Below are 20,793 nucleotides of genomic sequence, written 5' to 3' on the forward strand. Positions count from 1 at the left end.
TTAGTTATTTATAGGGAGTCATGTATGGATGTGAGAGTTGGACTATAAAGAAAGCTGAGTGCTGAAGAATTGATGCTTTTGAACTGTGGTGTTGGAGAAGACTCTTGAGAGTCCCTTGGACTGCAAAGAGATCCAACTAGTCAATCCTAAAGGAAATCAGTCCTGAATACTCATTGGAAGGACTGATGCTGAAGCTGAAACTCCAATATTTTGTCCACCTGATGAGAAGAACTGACTCCTTGGAAAGACCCTGATGCTGGGAAAGACTGAAGGCAGGAGAAGGGGACGACAGAGGATGTGATGGTTGGATGGCATCACTGACTCAATGGTCATGAGTTTGAGTAAACTCCGGGAGTTGGTGTTGGACAGGGAGGCCTGGTGTGCTGCAGTCCGTGGGGTCACAGAGAGTCGGACGTGACTGAGAGACTGAACTGAACTGATAGGCAGGCAAAATCAATTATTTGTGGTACTAATATAAAATAGTCAACTTCTAACTTTTGTTATCAGTTAAATATAAAATTTAAATCAACCTATGAGAAATAAATAAATAAAATACTACTAAAGAAATGCCCATCATTCTCATTGTTGTTCAGTCAGTCATGTCTGACAATTTGCGACCCCATGCACTGCAGCATGCCAGGCTTCCCTGTCCTTCACTGTCTCCCGACATTTGCTCAAACTCATGTCCATTGAATCAATGATGCCATCCAACCATCTCGTCCTCTGTCTCCCTCTTCACCTCCTTCCCTCAATCATTCTCATTCAGCTCAGTTCAGTTACGTAGTTGTGTTCGAGTCTCTGCGACCCCATGGACTGCAGCATACCAGGCTTCCCTGTCCATCACCAACTCCCAGGGCTTGCTCAAACTCATGTCCATTGCGTCTGTGATGCCATCCAGCCATCTCATCCTGTGTTGTCCCCTTCTCTTCCTGCCTTCAATCTTTCCCAGGATCAGAGTCTTTTCAAATGAGTCAGTTCTTCACATGAGGTGGCCAAAGTATTGGAGTTTCAACTTCAGCATCAGTCCTTCCAATGAATATTCAGGACTGATTTCCTTTAGGATTGACTGGTTGGATCATTCTCATTAGCCTAGCATTTATGTATTAAGACAATATATGATGTGTCCTGGATATACTTTGATATTAAAAATAAAAAGCAACAGAATAACAGGAAATGTATTCAGTGCTGTTGCTCTTCAATATTCACTTGAGTGGAAAGCAAGAGTTCATGAGTTATGAAATAGGAAGGATATTTTATAGTAAGCATTTTCCATTTCTCCTATCACACCTTTAGAAGCACCCATCAAAGGCAAAAAGCTGCACATCATACATAAAATCAACACTATGTCTAAATGCATATTTTATTCTAGGCTGGCCTACGAAAAGTTGAGATATGTTATCTGAAAATTAAGAAATACAAATGATTAGATACAGAAAATTCTGGATTAATAAGGCATACTTAACTGTACATTACAATAGTTATTTATTTGAATATCACATTTTCTACAAAAGAATATTACAGATTATATTACTTATATGATGGTAATATAATACGGCAATATATGTTAAATAAATTCACTAAAAACAGGCAACAGTGAGACTTTTTCCAGTGAATTTCTGTCAGATACAATATTTTCAATAGCTATAAAACCAGAGTAATAAATATTTAAATGTGATTTTCTAGCTTAAACAAATATATTTTAAGGTACTTTAGGAGTTAGACAATATTCTTGTAAGAAGAAAATACAAATCACAGGTAAGTCACTGGAAATTTATAGCAACCTGTTTTCCAAAGTTTTAATAGATGGATTAAAGCAGGAATCATATACTTTTGTTAGTTTTGCAGTTATTGTTATTAGTTTAACTCAGAGTAAAAGAAGAGATCATTGATCAAGATGCTGCCTGTAATTTTTAAAATGAGTTAGAACCTGCTGAATTACGAACACTCTGGGCTTCAGAATATGTCAACTGTTGCACCCTGTCACATCTCCTGGAGCTGTGGACAAAAGTAATTTGGTGGTTCTTTTCCTTTTCACTAAACTTACAAGATCTTGAAGAGATCAAATAACTTCAATACCAAATGGAAAAGTTGCACACTTGCTGAAGCGTCTGAGATCCTTGTAAGGATCTGCTGCTATGTGTGCCCATGTTGGGCTTCCCAAGTGGTGCGAGTGGTAAAGAATCCACCTACCAATGCAGGAGACATAAGAGATGTGGGTTTGATTCCTGGGTCGGGAAGATTTTCTGGACGAGAGCATGGCTAACCACTTCAGTACTCTTGCCTAGAGAATCCCATGGACCACGGAGCCCTGGAGGCTATAGTCCATAGGGTTGCAAAGAGTTGGACATGACTGAAGTGACTTAGCACACACACATGTGCCCGTGTTTTCTTAAATGTCACTGTTGAATAAACCAAAATGGGCAATATTTTAGCTAGAAAATATCAGGAACACTGTGACATGAGTAACAGTTGCTACTGCAGGCTTTTCATGATTAAATGATATTTAATAATAAAGTACAGCAGAATCAAGTTTAATGATGAAGAAATTAGTTTTTAAACTTTAGTTAAGGCTTGATTGATAATATAAAAATGATAATTTTAAAAGCAAACTAAATTACATGATCTGAAACAATGGTTTACAAATATTTGAATTCTGTTTTAAAGCAGATGTTTACATTTGCTTTTCTATTTACTCTTTTCTTTCATAAATGCAGCCAAGTAATATTCCTATTTTCACAAAGATCTAAAGTAAAGACTGGGATCAAGGTTTCGGAATAAATATCACCTTACTGAACCTCTGCCCAGTGGTCTTTTTCTAAAGTGATATTCAGAATCTAATTCTTGCCTTTATTTTGGTCATATAACAAGAAATGATTCGGCTACATCAAAAGAGTTGGCTGACTCTTAACTACCTCACACCAGTTGGAAAGGTCATCATTAAAAAAATCTACAAACAATAAATGCTAGGGAGGGTGTGGAGAAAAGTGAACCCTCCTGCACTGTTGGTGGAAATATAAATTGGTGCAGCCGCTAGGGACAACAGAATAGAGGTTCCTTGAAAAATCAAAACTAGAACCACCATATGACCTAGCAATCTTGCTCCTGGGCATGTATCCAGACAAGACTATTAATATAATTCAAAAAAGACATATGCACCCCCATGTTCACCACAGCACTATTTACAATAGCCAAGAAGCCTGGAAGTAACCTGAATTCCCATCAACAGAGGAATGCATAAAGAAGATGTGGTATATATATACACACAATGGAATATTACTCAGCCATAAAAAAGCATGAAGTAATGACATCTGCAGCAGCATGGATGGACTGAGAGATTATCACATGAACTGAAGCAAATCCAAGAGAAAACTAGGTAAAAGGAAGAGAAAGGCTGTGCAATCCAAAATATGACAGAAATGAAGCTATTTACAAACAGAAATGGAGCCACAGACAGAGGACAGACTCGCTGCTACCAGGGGGCGGGGCTGGGGGGGACAGGTTAACAACTGGGATGGCAGAGGCAAGCTTCTACATGTAGGGTGGATAGACAGTAAGATCCACCATATAGCACAGGGAGCTGCAGTCAGCGTCCTGTGGAATTTTCCATAATGGAAAAGCATATGAAACAGAATATATATATGTGTGTGTGTGTATATATATATATATTTCTGAGTCCCTTTGCTGTACAGCAGAAATTAACACAACACTGTGAATCAACCACACTCTAATAACATGTATTCAAAAAATAAGAGTGAACTCTTCTCTTTGTTTATCGCTAGCAGTAGCCACATCACATCTATGGTAATACTGAAGGAACCTAAGGAAAATCTCTCAAAGAAGGGATGGTTATGACCAGTCTGACAGAAACAGAGAAATTCCAACGTGGACCTCAGCTTGGGGTCAATTCCTCAGCCAGAATATAGACCTCACTTCCTGTCTCCTGGGCCATGCCGTCAGAGATCCGGGGATCCCTGGATGAAGCTCTAGCCGGGAGCAGGGCAGTGAGTCAAGGTCGCTCCTCAGATAAACCAAAACATGGCGAATCTGAAGAGGGCTGTCTTCTGGGAGAGTCCTACCAGTACCGTAAATGAACCTTTGAGAGGAAGAATGATTCCCTCAAGTAATTTTCACTTCAGGACTGACTTGTCTGGTCCATGTGCAGCTAATGAATTATTATGCTTCTGTCCTGTTATAAAGTGCAATAGACTCAGGAATATGCTTGCAAACAAGGTCCTCTGTAGTTGTTCAGGTTTCATCGTGTGTGTGTGTGTCTGAACTGAGTGCAGCATCTTCAACACGTTGAGGAACCATGTGACAGGTTTGGATTAAGCCACCCTGAAAGCTCCTTTTCTCGCCATAAAGAAAAGCAGCAGATTTCTCTACTTGGTTTATTATATTAGTTTATAGAAATATCACCTGAAAACCATCATGTGGCATTTTCTTTTAGTTGATAAACTTTTCCTTTTTTGGTCAGAAGCCATGTGGCTGTGGAAGATATGATATCTCTAACAATAACTTCCTAAATTATTTCACTTTGCAACTAATGAATTATGTCATTTATAACAGTCTGATTTTAAACATAGTAAATGCCGCATTAAAGTAACTAAGGAAGAACAGTGAGTCTTATTTTCCCTGTATACTCGATTTTCCACAAAGAACTGAAATTCAAATGAGATTGTCTTTGTTCAGAAAACAAATTGTGCAACGAGCAGTCCAAAAATTTCATTCTGGCTTCACACCGAAATGAGTACCTCACATAATTCTCCTGTTTAATCCAGAAACAAAAAGTTACTAATCTAAAAACAAAGGCTTGATGTCAGTCATTTATCTTATGGAAAAATATGTGTGGTCATGTATCATAATTAAACAGCATTAACACTGAAAAAGCTAAAACGTCCCACAAATGGTAAATGATAATCAAAGCAGAACATATTTTCTAACATAAAGATGTTATGTGAATCTTACATTTGACTATTAACCACTTGAATTGTACTTATCATTCAAGATATTGTCTTTTCTCTTTGGTGCTTGCTTTTTTTCTGATATCTCAACCACATTCTCCATAAGTATTTTCACTCTTGGTGAAATGGACTATTTGAAGGCAACAGTTAACTGATATAAGGAATTAGAAGGAAAATCTTTGAAGCCAAATGTATTGAATGTTTTTCTGTAACTCATAACCTGTGAGAAACTATTTATTACTGAGCAATACCAACTCTATATGTAAAATATCAAAATAGCAACCAAGATTTTAGTGAGAAGGTGACTTTAAATTACAGAAAATATATGTTTTTCTTGCTCATTCTCTCTTATTCCTACAGTAAAGTCCCATTAACAAAATAGGAATGTATGTAAATAAAACATTCATTTAATGCCACGGTCTTGAAATGACTGTTATTCTAAAGCAAGAATATTTAAGAGACTCCTAAGAAGGAAGATTCTTTTAAAAAATAACCATCATTCAGTGGAGTCCTCCTCAGTTATAGGTTTATGGTATAGCTGTCCTTCCTCCCTCTCACTGTTCTGTGAAGAAACGTAATTACCAAATAGCTTATAGCATGCATAATTTATCTTATAATTATAATAGATGTTCATTCTCTCTATAAATACCTAATGAAGAAGCAAGTTACTGACCACTGCCCAGAAAACTCAACACAGGCTATCCAGTCTAATTTGAGATGATATTTTTCCCCTTCCAGCCTCCATTCTTGCTGTCCAATTACATGGCATTTTATGAAACAAAGGAATGGTACTGTTTTTGTTCTATTTGAAAATAAAGCTAGACATATGAAATGCAGAAGAAGGCAAATGATTGTGTGAAGGGAAATTCCGGATGACTAAGACACTTCTATCCTAGATAGTGACTCACTGGTAAAGAAGCCACCTGCCCATGCAGGAGATGCAGGTTCAATCCCTGGGTCAGGAAGATGCCCTGGAGTAGGAAACGACAACCCGCTCCAGTGTTCTTGCCTGGAAAATTCCATGGACAGAGAAGCCTGGCGGGCTACAGTTCATAGAGTTACAAAAGAGTGAGACATGACTTGGCAATTAAACAACAATAAGATAGAAGATCTTCCGTGCTTTCAGTTCAAAGCAATTGGCTTTGAACTGAAATTCAAATGATTTCAGTTTGAATTGATTCAGAATGATTGCTTGAACAGAGGGGTTAACAACTTGCCTCGGCTCCAATCTGCAGCCCTTTTCACATGAGTTTTCTTTACCTCTGAGTCTGGGAACCAGCATGAGGGGATTTCAGGAGCTCCCTACATCCAATCTGTGATACCGCACAGTCTTGGTTTTCCAAAACACTGCCTCTACCTTTTAAACATTCCCTTTATTCAACTCTTTCATACTGTTCTATTTTGAATGTGCCACCCATTTTCTGTTGGATCCTACTACAATTTATTTAGTTCTACCTATGTATTTCCTCAGGTAAAATTCCACTGATAAAGTAGAATGACATATAAATAAAGCATTTATTGAGGCTTGGACACATCATGTGTGCCTTAGTGCTGTTATAGCACAAAAACATAGTAAATATTTGAATTGTTTTTGTATCAGTGGAATGATCTCACTAGACGTGTGCAGAAATAACTGCCACCTAAGCAAGTTTAGAAAGATGTCTGACAGTCATTGATTTGGCAAGTCTACTCTAAGCGAGACAAATATTTTACCGAATTTCTATAGAATCATTGAACTGATTTTATGGATAGCACAAAAACAAGTTAGATATCCTAGTTCAGAATGTTTTCAAGAACACAGCTTGTTCTCACAGATAAGTATGAAAAGTGATCTTTACCTTCTCACCGGCTTCTCCTTTGCTGCCTTCAAAACCTTGCTCTCCCTGTAGAAGAGGAATACAACGTGTATAATAATAGGCACCCTACTTTTAACACATGTAGTTATTACAATAAATATAACAGTTTCTAAAATTGAAAAATCAATAACTGTATATATTAAAATGCTTCTAAAATATAAGCTCAAAACCAATATTAACATTACACAAAATTTTAATTACTCACTGAAGGAATAATTCTCCAGGGTACAAGGTCTAGTTTCACTACTTCCAATGCAATTTGATACCCATAAGCCTGAATTTCTCCATCCAGAAGACCTTCCTCATAGGCTTTTTGACAACTGAATGCATCAAATAGTGTGCCTGGAAAAGCCTGTCAGTCACTATCGCTATTACTACTCTCACTGTTTATTCCCCGAGACCTAGCAGGAACGTCCTTCTCAAGCTGACTTCCATGAAGGCCATTCCAGGGAGAGCTGTGTGATGAACGAGGTGAGAGTTCTGGCTCCAGCTCTGAGGCCAGCGCCAGGCTCTTTCCTGCCCAGATGGCCTGCCTCTCCAGCACAGAACAGGGTGGGCTCTCACTCACCATACTGACTCTGAGAGGTAGAAGCCCCCTGTTCTTCAACTAAAACCTCTCTGATCTGACAAGCTTTTTTTCCCACTTAACTCTGTAGAGATATTTAGAGCACTGATGCTTCATTCATACAATCAATAACTAGTCACTGAATCCCAAACGTATGCCAGGCACTCATGACAATATAGGTAGCAAGTAAGTGTTGGGGAAGGGTCATACACACCCCTCCACCTAGAAGCAGCACTCAGTAAACATTTTCTGAGTGCACCAAGACAAGGGGATGAAGGGCTTTTATCTCCAGGTTTTTTCTGCAATTCTTCAAACAAAGTGGCACAATATAATTTACATTCATACATTAGAAAAGAAATGCAGCTTTTCCCTATGTCTATATATAGTCTATTATATATAAACTCATATGTATGTGTATATATGGACACATATACACATGATTAAATAATTACTTCTGCTTCATCTGGTGTCCCAGATGGTAAAGAATCTGCCTACAACGCAGGAGACCCAGGTTCAATTCCTGGGTAGGGAAGGTCCCTTGGAGAAGGAATGGCTACCTACTCCAGTATTCCTGCCTGGAGAATTCCACGGACAAAGGAGCCTGATGTGCCACCGTCCATGGGATCGCAAAGTGTCAGACACGACTTAGCCATTAACACTTTCACTTCCTGCTTCATCTATCCTCAAAAAAGGTACCAGGAAATAAAATAAGTTAGATTTGGGTACATTTGCCACTGAATGTGTGGTCTATCTTTTTTCTACCATTTTTCCCAAAATATAGACTTTAACTTGATCTGTTGATTCAAGCTGACACGAAGCTGCTAAATGGCCCAGTACCTCAGCCACAATGCCAGCATGAGCAGCTACCACGAACAACTGCTGGAAAGTCCAAAACTGTTTCCCAGCAGATAAATCTACACATCCCTTGGCTGGCAACTCGACTCACAGATGCAGTGCGTGCCGTATTACTGGGTTTTGTTTAGAACTGCTGGAAGAAATGCAAAGGCTTGCCATTTCTTCTCTGCCAAATCAATCTTGGTATTTTCATCAAGCGAGTAAAGGAAGATTTTTTCGAAAGCTATAACTATAGACAACTGCCTGTCTTTTTATGGTAATTTTTAGCTACAGAGCAAAACCTAGATGCTATAGTAACTTCTGACTTCGGTTTCTAAAGTCTGTGAAACATCTCCAGAGCGTAGAAATGACATGACTGGTGGGCACCTAATATTGCATCAATAATGCTCTCCCCTGTGGTGGGTTATCTGGGTGATATCATGACAGATGGCCCCACCCAAAGTGGCCCCTCATCTCTTCAGAAAACTGGAATAAGCCAGTCTTCCTGTTTCCAATAATGCTGGTCACATCCAATCATATTTCTCCCCAGGAGAAGAAATCAGCCATTGGACAGTAAAGGATGAAATGAAATTCACCTTGGTGAAGAGAAAGATTCTAGGCCCAAAGAATCTGGCCAATGCAAAAATCCTTATTATTTACAAATTTATCATTCTGAAACATTTTTTGAGGAGATCAGTTGCAACATCTTTGCAATATTTAATATTTTATGTCATTGTAACTATTACAACATTTAGCTCAATCTGGGAAATAACAAAAAAGTAACCACAAATAGTCAAAAGCAGTCAATCCTATTCTAGTCTTCATTTAGCTTTCCCTTGGGGCTCAGCGGTAAAGAATCCACCTGCCAATCAATGCAGGATACATGAATTCGATCCCTGCGTCAGGAAGATCCCCTGGAGAAGGAAATGGCAACCCACTTCACTATCCTTGCCTGGGAAATTCCATGAACAAAGGAGCTTGGCAGGCTACAGTCCATGGGGTCGCCAAAGAGTCAGACATGACTAAGTGACTAAATACCACCAAAATTTAGACTCTGGGTGAAAACATTCCCAGAGCAGCTGTCACACTCCCAGGCCTCAGAAAGCACCACTACCCATTCTCCAGAGAAGTGTGTGGACAAGCCCCTCTGGTAAAGCTCTCCCCTAGAGTAGCTCCTCTGAGAAGGGATCGCCACCATGGGTTTCTTTGGGAAGAAAGATCAAGTGGTGGTCAAGTCAGGGGACTGATTCAGTCTCACCAGATTTCCTTCACTATATTATGTGCAACTTCAACTTTTGAGACATTAAAGTTCTTAACTAACATGAAACAATAAAAAAAACCTGTTTACCTTTTGACCAGGTAAGCCTGGAGTGCCACGTAAACCATTTTCACCCTAAAAGAAACACACAGAATAAATTTCATTAGTCACAAAACACAAACAAATGAAGAAATTCTGCATTTCTAACCACCTGTTCTAGAGTCGTGAGGAAAGGCGTTCTAATGCTGAATGTTCGGTGAGCACAGGGGCTTTGCATCCACCCCTCAGCTGCCAACCCCAGGACTAGTGCTTTCATTTAAAAAATAAGAACACAGAGGCTCTGACAGGTTTCACCTAACTAGGAGCATCACCTAAGATTTGAACGTAGATCTCTCTGATTCAACAGCCCATGGATTCCCATATGCTACTTAGTGTCCTTCATTTTATTTTCTCTTTCAAATCTCTGGGCATAATGTTCTAGTCTGACACAGGTTTTCTATGGGCCAAGTACTGTTCTGACAACAAATTGTTATGACCATCTTCTTACAGATGATTATACAATCAGGAGATAGAACTGGAATTAGAGTTCACATAAGTCATTTCTGTGCATCTAACCACCCCTCTGCACTGTCTCATGAAAAAGATTTTGTTCTGGTGATCTCTTATCTAAAAACTTATGTGTGTGTATATATGTGTGTATGTGTGTGTGCACGTTTGTGTACATATATGTTTGTGTATATATATATAGCACCACCGACTCAATGGACATGAATTTGAGGAAACTCCGGGAGATAGCAGAGGTCAGAGGAGCCTGGCGTGCTACGGTCCATGGGGCCACAAAGAGTCGGATACAACTGAGTGACTTAATAACAACAGCAACAACTATACACACACACACACACACACACACACACACACAAAGAGCATATACTTTCTTGCTCATTCCTGTCGATTGTCTTTAGATCAGTTTTAAAGACATGCCTGTTGCTGTTTTACTGGAAACAGTTACTTGGGAGAATTTTCAGTTCTTTTCAGTCCATCTGGTTCCCGTGCTGGGTATGAAGGTTTTCAGCAGAGGCCTATCGGTTTCCATTGCTGGAATTCATGGGCCATCTCTTTGACAAGCCTGTTTTGCACACAGCACACAAGCTAGAATGAGATACCCCTGGGAGGATGTGCACATTCCCAGTGGAGCCTCAGGAGTTCAGCTGCTTCAAGGAAGCGACTTGGGCTCCCAAGTTTCCAGGTTTAGAAAGCTCAAAACAAACTAGCAATTCCACTGACCTCTTTATTTCAAGCGAACATTTTTTAAGACAATAGCTTTTTAAAGTACTAACTAGAAGGAAGTTAGATATCACTTAGAATTTTTAAAATAAAATTCCAATATAAGAAGAAAAAAATAATGTCTTCAAATTTTAAAATAGCAAGAATATAATCTGTTTAAGCCTAAAATGATCTTTATCATTTCATCAGTTAGTACATTTCTGGTTCCATCCTTTTGAGCAGCAGCCTACTGCTCTATGTGTGCTCAGCCTCTAAGTCGTGTCCAGTACTTTGTGGCCCCGCGGACTGTAGCCCGCCAGGCTCCTCTGTCCACGGGATTTTCCAGGCAAGAATACAGAGTGGGTTGCCATTTCCTCCTGCAGGGGATCTCCCCAACTCAGGGACCGAACCCACACCTCCTGCATTGGCAGGCAGATTCCTGAGCCACCTGGGATGCCCCATACTGCTGTATACATGCGCATAATTTTAAAGATGAAAGCTTTTCTGCAGTTAAATTAAGTTATCTATGTTGCACAGTAAAACTGCTATTATCACAGAATATACTAGACATCAAAGGTAAAACTTTGTGGCTAAGTTTAAGATGTGTTGAAGCAGCAATAAAATACAATGTACTTATCTATGTAACAAATATATTTCTATTATTTAAAAAGGTATATAGTTTTAGACCTCAGGCATCCCACAACTGCATTAGAAACTTCCCATTTTGTTTAATAAAGTGCTAGTCAAAGCACATTAAGATTTGACCCCAGGGTGCATGCTATGGAAACAGCCTCTGTTACTCATCACAGAAGTATGCCCATTTGTCCATGAGGAACAGAATTATTTTCGTTGGTTGGTTCAACATAACGTTTTATATCATATTACAAGTTATACATGATGACAAGATATGGTGTGTAATCCAGTAAAGTACACTGACACAGTGCACATTGCCAAAAATGCTTTCTGGAAAAAAGAGAGTAGTGTCAGAAGCTCCCTGTTTTCTTTGCTCATGGCTCACTCTTATATGCCATGTGCTATGAGAACTGGCACCTAAAGACCCACCTCTGGGGTGATGTCAGGTTAGGGTCATACCTGGATGCATTGGCACCTGGGTACCAAAAGTCCTTAAAAGGAAGAATGCTTCTCTTTTTGATGGATGCTGGTCTTTTGACTGTTATAATGAAAATGTTTTCCTATGGCCAGTGTTAATTTGTCTCTGCTCTTTCCTGACTCAAAATTCAAAAATTTTTTTTGTAAACATTATTCTAAACACCATGATACCCCAATCAACACCACTGATCACTCTCCCAGGAAATGAATTGGCTTCATGTGACACAATAACATGTGAAAGATTTTGAGATACCAGGAAACTTTTGATGCTTTAAGTGTGCAACTCTGGTATTCAGAAACATATTCATTTTCTTCTCACAGATTTTCTCAAAGTTCCTAGAGAGGTCTGACATAGAAATGTATGATTATTTAAAATCATTTGGCATTTTTCCAGTCCCTGAGGGACAAGTTAGCATATTTGTTTTTGACTCTATCTCAAAATAATATTAAGTAGCATAATAACTGGCCTTCCCTGGTGGCCCAGCTGGTAAAGAATCTGCCTGCAACGCAGGAGACCCCATGTGATTCCTGGGTCGGGAAGATTTCTCTGGAGGAGGGATAGGCTGCCCACTCCACTGTTCTTGGGCTTCCCTGAAGGCTCAGAAAGTAAAAGAATCCGCCTGTAATGTGGGAGACCTCGGTTCGATCCCTGGGTTGGGAAGATCTCCTGGAGGATTGCATGGCACACGGCAACCCACTCCAGTATTCCTGCCTGGAGAATCCCCATGGACAGAGGTGCCTGGCGGGCTACAGTCCACGGGGTGGCAAAGAGTCAGCCACGATTGAGCGACTAAGCACCCCATAGCATAACAGCTGAAGGAAATAGTAGTCTTAAAGAGCAAAATTTTGTTTAAGAGATTAACAGACTATGTTTATCCTGTCAAGACTTTATCTAAAACCTAATTTGTGTCAACAGAATGAGCCTTCCTAACTCTGAATCAGTTTCAAAACTCTGGTGCCCATCCAGTGTGGGATCGAATTGAATTCTATTCAATGAATGCCTGCCTGAAATTACTGGAGGAGCTGACATTAGCTGTTTTTTTCTAAACTCTTGCTGTCCCTTGGTGCTCCCAGTCTCAGCACAGGAAGAAATAAGAAGCTTCTTTAGCTTCCCATCAGCATTTTAGCCCATTATTGAAAGAAAACTCCAATCAATGCTTCTTGTCTCTACTGTAATGTTCAAAGCTTGTTTCTGTGGCATGTACTTTCTACTGCAGGTTTTTCCATCAAAGGGACTGTGCTCCTTTCTTATCATGAATTCAAGCTCCAAATGGGCCACAGATGAATATGAGTAATAGAAAGCAGGGGGAAAAAAATCTAACATTGTTGCTGAGAGTAATAACTGAGAGTTATTACTGCAATACAGTGTGTCTTCAACTTCACAGTTCAGTTCAGTTCAGTTGCTCAGTCGTGTCGGACTCTTTGCGACCCCATGGGCTGCAGCATACCAGGCCTCCCTGTCCATCACCAACTCCCGGAGTTTACCCAAACTCATGTCCATTGAGTCAGTGATGCCATCCAACCACATCCTCTGTCAGCCCTTTCTCCTCCCGCCTTCAATCTTTCCCAGCACCAGGGTCTTTTCAAATGAGTCAGTTCTTCGCATCAGGTGGACAAAGTATTGGAGTTTCAGCTTCAGCATCAGTCCTTCCAATGAATATTCCAGACTGATTTCATTTAGGATGAACAGGTTTGACCTTCTTGCTGTCCAAGGGACTCTCAAGAGTCTTCTCCAACGCCACACTTCAAAACATCAGTTCTTCAGTGTCCAACTCTTACATCCATACATGACTACTGGAAAAACCATAGCTTTGACTAGACAGAACTTTGTTGACAAAGACAAAGTAATGTCTTTGCTTTTTAATATGCTGTCCAGGTTGGTCATAACTTTTCTTCCAAGGAGCAAGCATCTTTGAATCTCATGGCTGCAGTCATCATTTGCAGAGATTTTGGAGCCCAAAAAAATTAAGTCTGTCACTGTTTCCCCATCTGTTTGCCATGGAGTGATGGGACCGGATGCCATGATCTTAGTTTTCTGAATGTTGAGCTTTAAGCCAACTTTTTCACTTTCAACTTTCACATTCATCAAGAGCCTCTTTAGTTCTTCTTCACTTTCTGCCATAAGGGTAGTATCATCTGCATATCTGAGGTTATTGATATTTCTCCTGGCAATCTTGATTCCAGCTTGTGCTTCATCCAACCCAGTGTTTCTCATGATGTGCTCTGCATATAAGTTAAATAAGCACAGTGACAATATACAGCCTTGATGTACTCCTTTCCCAATTTGGAACCAGTCTGTTGTTCCATGTCCAGTTCTAACTGTTACTTCTTGACCTGAATGCAGATTTCTCAGGAGGCAGGTCAGGTGGTCTGGTATCCCGTCTCTTGAAGAATTTTCCACAGTTTGTTGTGGTCCACACAGTCAAAGGCTTTGGCATAGTCAATAAAGCAGAAGTAGATGTTTTTTCTGGAACTCTCTTGCTTTTTCGATGATCCAACAGATGTTGGCAATTTGATTTCTGGTTCTTCTGCCTTTTCTAAATCCAGCTTGAACATCTGGAAGTTCACGGTTCACGTACAGTTGAAGCCTGGTTTGGAGGATTTTGAGCATTACTTTGCTAGCGTGTGAGATGAGTGCAATTGTGCAGTAGTTTGAGCACTCTTTGGCATTGCCTTTCTTTGGGAGTGGAATGAAAACTGACCTTTCTAGTCCTGTGGCCACTGCTGAGTTTTCCAAATTTGCTGGCATAGTGAGTGCAGCACTTTCACAGCATCATCTTTCAGGATTTGAAATAGCTCAACTGGAATTCCATCACCTCCACTAGCTTTGTTTGTAATGACGCTTCTTAAGGCCCACTTCACTTTGCAGAGCAATCTAAAAAACCCTTTCCAGAATTCAAAGTAACCTCATCAGGAAAAAAATTAAAAAACTGAAGTGTGGTTTAGGCATAGCTGGTGGCTTTCTGAAAAACTGATCAAAGGATTTCATTTCACAGCCTTTTTATCACTGCCCATTTCCTGGAAGTAAGTGCAGCTAGACATACAAAATAAATCATCAGTTTTCCTGATTTCTTTGACACTGGAATCAATGTCTTTTCTTATGGAGGAAATCCATGTTGTCTGAAAGACAATAAAGAATCACACTTCCTAGGATTTGGTTTGCAAACCTAGGACCAAGCAGACCAAGCCAAGATTAAGCAAATGAAGCAGGTAAACGAGAATTTACTAATAACTAGACCTAAGCCCAGAAAATACAGATTTATATACTACCTTGTGGTGATGTTTTTCCTTAAAAATTAAGCATTCAATCTTCGATTAAGAGTCTGAGATCCTATTATAACACTGTTTCCATATTTTACACTGTTATTGGACAGATCATTTTACTTAGAGCAAGTCTTCCAGGAACATACTCTTTTGTTTGAACTTGATGTACACTTGGAAGTGTATCAATATTTTTCCACTAATTAATTCATATTCATTAATAGAAAATTTACTTAAATTGAGTGTTGAGTTTTTTCACTGGAACAAATATCTGAAGTGAAATGCCAGAATCCTAGCATGAAAACCAATAAAGGAGGAAGCGAAAAGTAAATCTGATTTTGTGTATCGCTAACCTGACCTCTGAATTTCCGACAACAGTCCTGCTGTATTTAGACCATAATCTTTTGTGACTGAATTTTTATATGGTTCTTACATTCCTGCCACTCAACTAAATATTTTAGGAAATAAAACATACACCCCCTATGTTTTTTTCAGATATTTCATCCAATCAGAGTTCTTTTATTTCAGGGAGGAGTATTTTTTCCTCCTATGTGTAAAGACTTCATTTCAAAAGCTAAATTGTTAAATTAAAAAAGCTATATACTGCATAGGATTGACAACTTCAAGCTTTTTTAATTCCTGTATTTGCTGGCTAACACATGGGGACATATTCACATGAATGCTCACGATAAGGCAAATTTAAAACATTCTTAATAAAAAAAATGAATGAGACCCTATTATCACTTATGTTTGTGAATCTTTCAAAGAAGACAAAGCCAGCCCACCAAAGGTAACACATGGTCAATACATGTCCTAATCACAGTGATATAAATGTGGGGAGTTAGGAACAGATGAACTCAACATCTACTGTAAGTAGAAACTTTTAACCTGAGTCTATGTGTGTGCACAGTATACGCAGAGGAACACACTAGAAAACAAGCAGGGAGAGTATTCTTAAACACAGGGTCAGGGGTAAATTTATACATTTGTATCCACCAGCTTCACCAAAGAATATTAAGGTATTGACCCTACTGAAAGCTCTTTAAAGTCAGGCATGTTCACGGTTTAATTTGTATCCTGGAGTACAAAACAACACAATTTGATGTGTGGATACTGAAACAATGTCTTCTGAACCCAAAATTCCTGCCCACTGGTCTTATATCACACAGGACAAATATCATATGGGTCTTATACATGACATCCCTTTCTGTCACCATCAAGCTTATTCAGCAAACCAATCATTTTTCAAATGATTGTTTGGAGTCCTTTAATATCATAGTAATTGTCCCCTGGGCACACACTCTCCTGTAAAATGTGACACTGAGAACTCAGCACATTATTTATTCCACACATGATCTCAGTGCACAGTGTAGAGATTAGGACTGACACACAGAACCACATGCAATCTTGTTCTGGATATTACACTATACTTGCATTACTATGACTTACTTTTTCAAGGCTAAATTGCTTGTATATACACTAAATTTGTAGTAAACTTAAAGTGCTAAGTTCTCCTTTCAAACAGGATATTTTTACAATCCTTTTTCAAATTACTGGAGTGAAAATTACACTGAAAAAACAAAAAAGAAAGAAAGTGAAAGTCGCTCAGTCAATTCAACTATTTGCGACCCCATGGACTGTAGCCCGCCAGGCTTATTTGTCCGTGGCACTCTCCTGGCAAGAATACTGGAGTGGGGAGCCAGCCATTCCCTTCTCCAGGGGATCTTCCTGACCAAAAGATCCCAAGTCTTCTGCGTTGCAGCCGGACTCTGTGCCATCTAAGCCACATTATTCAAATAAAAAACAAAAAAAAATTGAAATAGTTTGGGGAAGTAAACATCTCTTTCCATTTATAGCCAAGTTAGGGAGTTGAATTTTGGCCAAGGTTGCTGACCTCATTGCAAAATCTGGGCTCCAGATTTGTCATCAGAATGGCTTTCTTAAAGTGGATCTGTTAAGAATGAGTGTGTGGATATTTCACTTTCTTTTGAGAGCAGCTGGAAGGTAGTCTTGAAGTGATCTTGAAGTATCACGAAAGTACCAGGGAAACAGAAGACAACTGAAGTGAATCATCCACTGAAATGTCTGGAGAGGAGCAGCGGACATCTGAATCAAGCATTCTAACACGTGGGAGACAACGGAAGACATAACGAGGGGGACGGTATCATCAGTAAGCTCCTGTTGGGGACAGTAAGACACCTGTAACTGCAAACTACTTCCAGTCCATAGTGCTGAGTAATTGAGTAATTACAGTTCTACTCTGTGCCAGTTACTTCAACACGCTGAAGGCATCAGCTACTTATCTTTAGTCCTGAGGGAAGCGGTTGTGAACGTCCGGAGGAAGAACACACCTTTGCAATGCCGTAAGAAAGTCAGATTTCCAAACCTAACACAGAGGACAAGACAGCAAGATCACGTGGAGACTTTCGCCTGAGAGAGAAGGGGCAGCCTGTTTGCTCCTGGGGAAATGGGAAGCCAGTTCTGGGGCTGCACACTCTCCCCTCAGTTTCTGCTTCCCCAAACCCCACTTCTACAGACAGTACCGGAGACTTTCACTGAAGCCTTTCAGCATTTGGGGGCCTTTCCAATCCTCCCTCAGAATGATTTTCTAACAATCACTCTGTGTTTCTCTTCTCTATTGTCCTGGAGCTAAGTCGCCCTGAGTTCTGAACAGCTCAACAAGCATTAGGCAGAACCAAGCAGGTGCCATGTGCTGGCCAGGTGATGGGGTGACAAGCACGAGAGGCACCCCTAGCCCTTGTTCTCCAGGAGCTCACACTGGGGACCGGGACACAGACTATGTGGGTAACGTAAACAAAGTACTATATGAGCAGAGTCCAGGGCTGCTAATTCTGCCTCGTGGCCAAGAAGGCTTCGTGGAAAAGATGCAATTTTTCTTGTGTTTTCAATTCAGTAATCTGTGATTACTGAATCACAGTATGCTGAATCACACCACTGTGATGCAGTGATGGTGGGAGGAAAGAAACATACTGTCTGTGGTTCTTCTCTTACCCAGTAGGCTCAGGAAGGCCCTTCCATGGGCTATGATGTCCCTGACAAAGCTGCTAAAATCTTGTTTAGACCTATCCACATTAAGAAAATCCTAATATCTGAGCTTGTAGACATCTATAGAAAATATCAAGTGTGTCTCTAAATCCACTACTGCATATCTCAGCAATCTACACCAGGAATAAAATAATGAGGACAAAACTGCAATTAGAAAAGATATGTGCATCCCTATGTTCAAGCAGCACTGTCCACAATACAAGACGTGGAAGCAACCTGAACGCCCATTGACGGATGGACAGATAAAGAAGATGTGGTGCCCGTATCGAACGGGGTATGTCGGTGTTTGCTGTTGTTTAGTCTCTAAGTCTCATCTGCCTCTTTGCAACCCCTTGGACTGTAGCCGCCAGGCTCCTCTGTCCATGAGATTTCCCAGGCAAGAATACTGGAGTGGGTTGCCATTTCCCTCTCCAGGGGATCTGTCTGACCCAGGGATCAAACCCACACCTCTTGCACTCTCAAAGAACTGGCAGACAGATTCTTTACCACTGAGCCACCAGAGAAGCCTCAGTTATAAAACAAGATGAAATATGAAATAAGGTCATTTGCAACAACATAGATGAATCTAGAGATTACCATACTAAGTGAAGTAAGTCAGACAGAGAAAGACAAGTATCATATGATGTCACTTTTATGTGGAATCTTAAAAGAATGACACACGTGAATATATCTACAAAACAGAAACAGACTCACAGACACAGAGAACAGACTTGTGGTTGCCGGAGGGCAGGGGGGGTGGGGTGGCGTGGGAGTCTGGGACGAGCAGATGCAAACTATTATATACAGGATGGACACACAACAAAGTCCTACTGCACAGCACAGGGAACTATATTCAATATCCTGTGATAAACCATAATGGGGAAGAATATGAAAGAGAATGTATATGTATGTATGTGTATATATATATATATATATATGTATATGTATAACTCAATCAATTTGCCACACCGCAGCAATTAGCCAACATTGCAAATCAACTATACTTCAATAAAATAAATCCTAAAAAAGAATAAAACAATTAGCCACTAACCTACGCAGAGAAACAGAGACTGTGTGATCATTTTTATGGCAATGTTTTAATATTTGTGTGCTAGATTCTCACAGTGCATTAAACCAAACAGGAACATTAGCAGACTAGCGTCTTAAAATCCGGCTAACTGTTTAGCAAATAAAAGTCGAGTGCCTGGGTGCCAGAGAGCCTGCATGTGTCGAGCCTGTCATCCATCTGTTGTGTTCTCTGCCAACTGCTCCACTTGGGGTGAGAGTGGAAGGCATTAGGAGGGAATAAGAAACCATTAAGAAATAAAATCAACTGCAGAGTGAGCAAGTTTTTTTTTCTTTTTCCTGTTCTTCTGTTACCTCTGTCATTCTCAGGTTTCTGTTTATTTTGGTGCTAGCTGTATCAATATACTGCCCACAGATAAGACAATTAAATGAGACTCACTCTAGGTAAAGGCAGTTGCTTTTCACTGATCATTCAAGTGTCATTCTTGTAACTTTAGTAAGTGAAGCCAACAAGTAGTCTGACAAAACTGTTTTCTTTGTGGTCATTTTTTTCCATAAATAGACATTGGTTATGATAAGATGTTCAATCCTATGTCCAGATTTAACTATACCTTCATTTACTGCAGAATTCTCTGAAATACCAGAGTATACATGTGATTCTCTGTTAAGAGGTATTTTCTCTAACATAGAGTCCACACCAGTTTTATAAATCTTGACAATTCACAGAACGGAAATATCCCATTTTTAGAATAAAGCTGTGTTGCACTTTTTTTTCTCCTTATTTAGTTTGCAATTCAGACAATAAGTTGTCACATATAAATAGATACTTTAACTTTTTAACTTGGGAAGAACTCTGAAATTAGTCTTAATTCTTAATTTCACTGGCAAGCTGGGTGAAACCAGATAATACAGGGAGAAAGCCAAATGACAAAAATTCTGTAGTTTTCTCAAAACACTCCTGTAAGTTTCAGAGTTTCCCAGACATTAATGCTACATCTGGACCAGGGCTGCTGCAGAGTTCATTATAATTCACAACAGCTACTACCCTTGTCTGTGCTTTCATAAATTGTAACAGCATCTGCCTTTATTTCCTGAAGCTGCAGTCTTCTCATAAAATGTCTTTTTAAGGGAAAATCAAGATGCAAAGATCAGAGTCATTTTATTTTCCAATAGAAAAGAAATACAAAGACAGTTAGGGAACAATGGATTTGCCCGGTTTAGTCTCATCCTGCTACAAATACTGGGGGCTTCAGAGCTTATGGTGAAAAGACCCGTCACACAAAACAGATCACAATAAGCATAGTTAGTCGGGCTATTTTTAAGAATGCAACTTGGCAACTCTCACCGCGCTATCAGATACAGTACTCTGGCGTCTTACTGCACATGACTTTTTACCTCTACAAGTTTGATTTTTTTTTTTAATAAAGTCATGGCACTAAGTGAAACACTTGTATTTTTGATCAAATGAATATCTAAATCTTTTTGGTCAAACGAATAAAAAATTATACATATTTAGATATCAAAAGCATATTTGGTGGAGAGCATAAAGAGAATTTTTGGTTAGATGTTGAGATTAGGTTAATCTGGAGAGTGTTCCCATGACTGGCCTGCCTG

At 39.6% G+C, this 20,793-nt stretch overlaps 1 protein-coding gene across 1 annotated transcript in view; it reads right to left on the reverse strand.

Annotated features, from left to right (window-relative positions):
- COL19A1 (collagen type XIX alpha 1 chain) overlaps nucleotides 1–20,793 on the reverse strand; it is a 424,857-nt gene that overhangs the window by 301,774 nt on the left and 102,290 nt on the right. Inside the window, exons 9-10 of the mRNA XM_070450224.1 lie at nucleotides 9,565–9,609; nucleotides 6,800–6,844 (exon numbers count right to left, since the gene is read on the reverse strand). Coding sequence (XP_070306325.1) covers nucleotides 6,800–6,844; nucleotides 9,565–9,609 — 90 coding nt within the window. The remainder of the gene's footprint in view (nucleotides 1–6,799; nucleotides 6,845–9,564; nucleotides 9,610–20,793) is intronic.

This window comes from Odocoileus virginianus, chromosome 19, assembly GCF_023699985.2.
Source record: "Odocoileus virginianus isolate 20LAN1187 ecotype Illinois chromosome 19, Ovbor_1.2, whole genome shotgun sequence".
In the NCBI taxonomy this organism is placed as follows: Eukaryota; Metazoa; Chordata; class Mammalia; order Artiodactyla; family Cervidae; genus Odocoileus; species Odocoileus virginianus.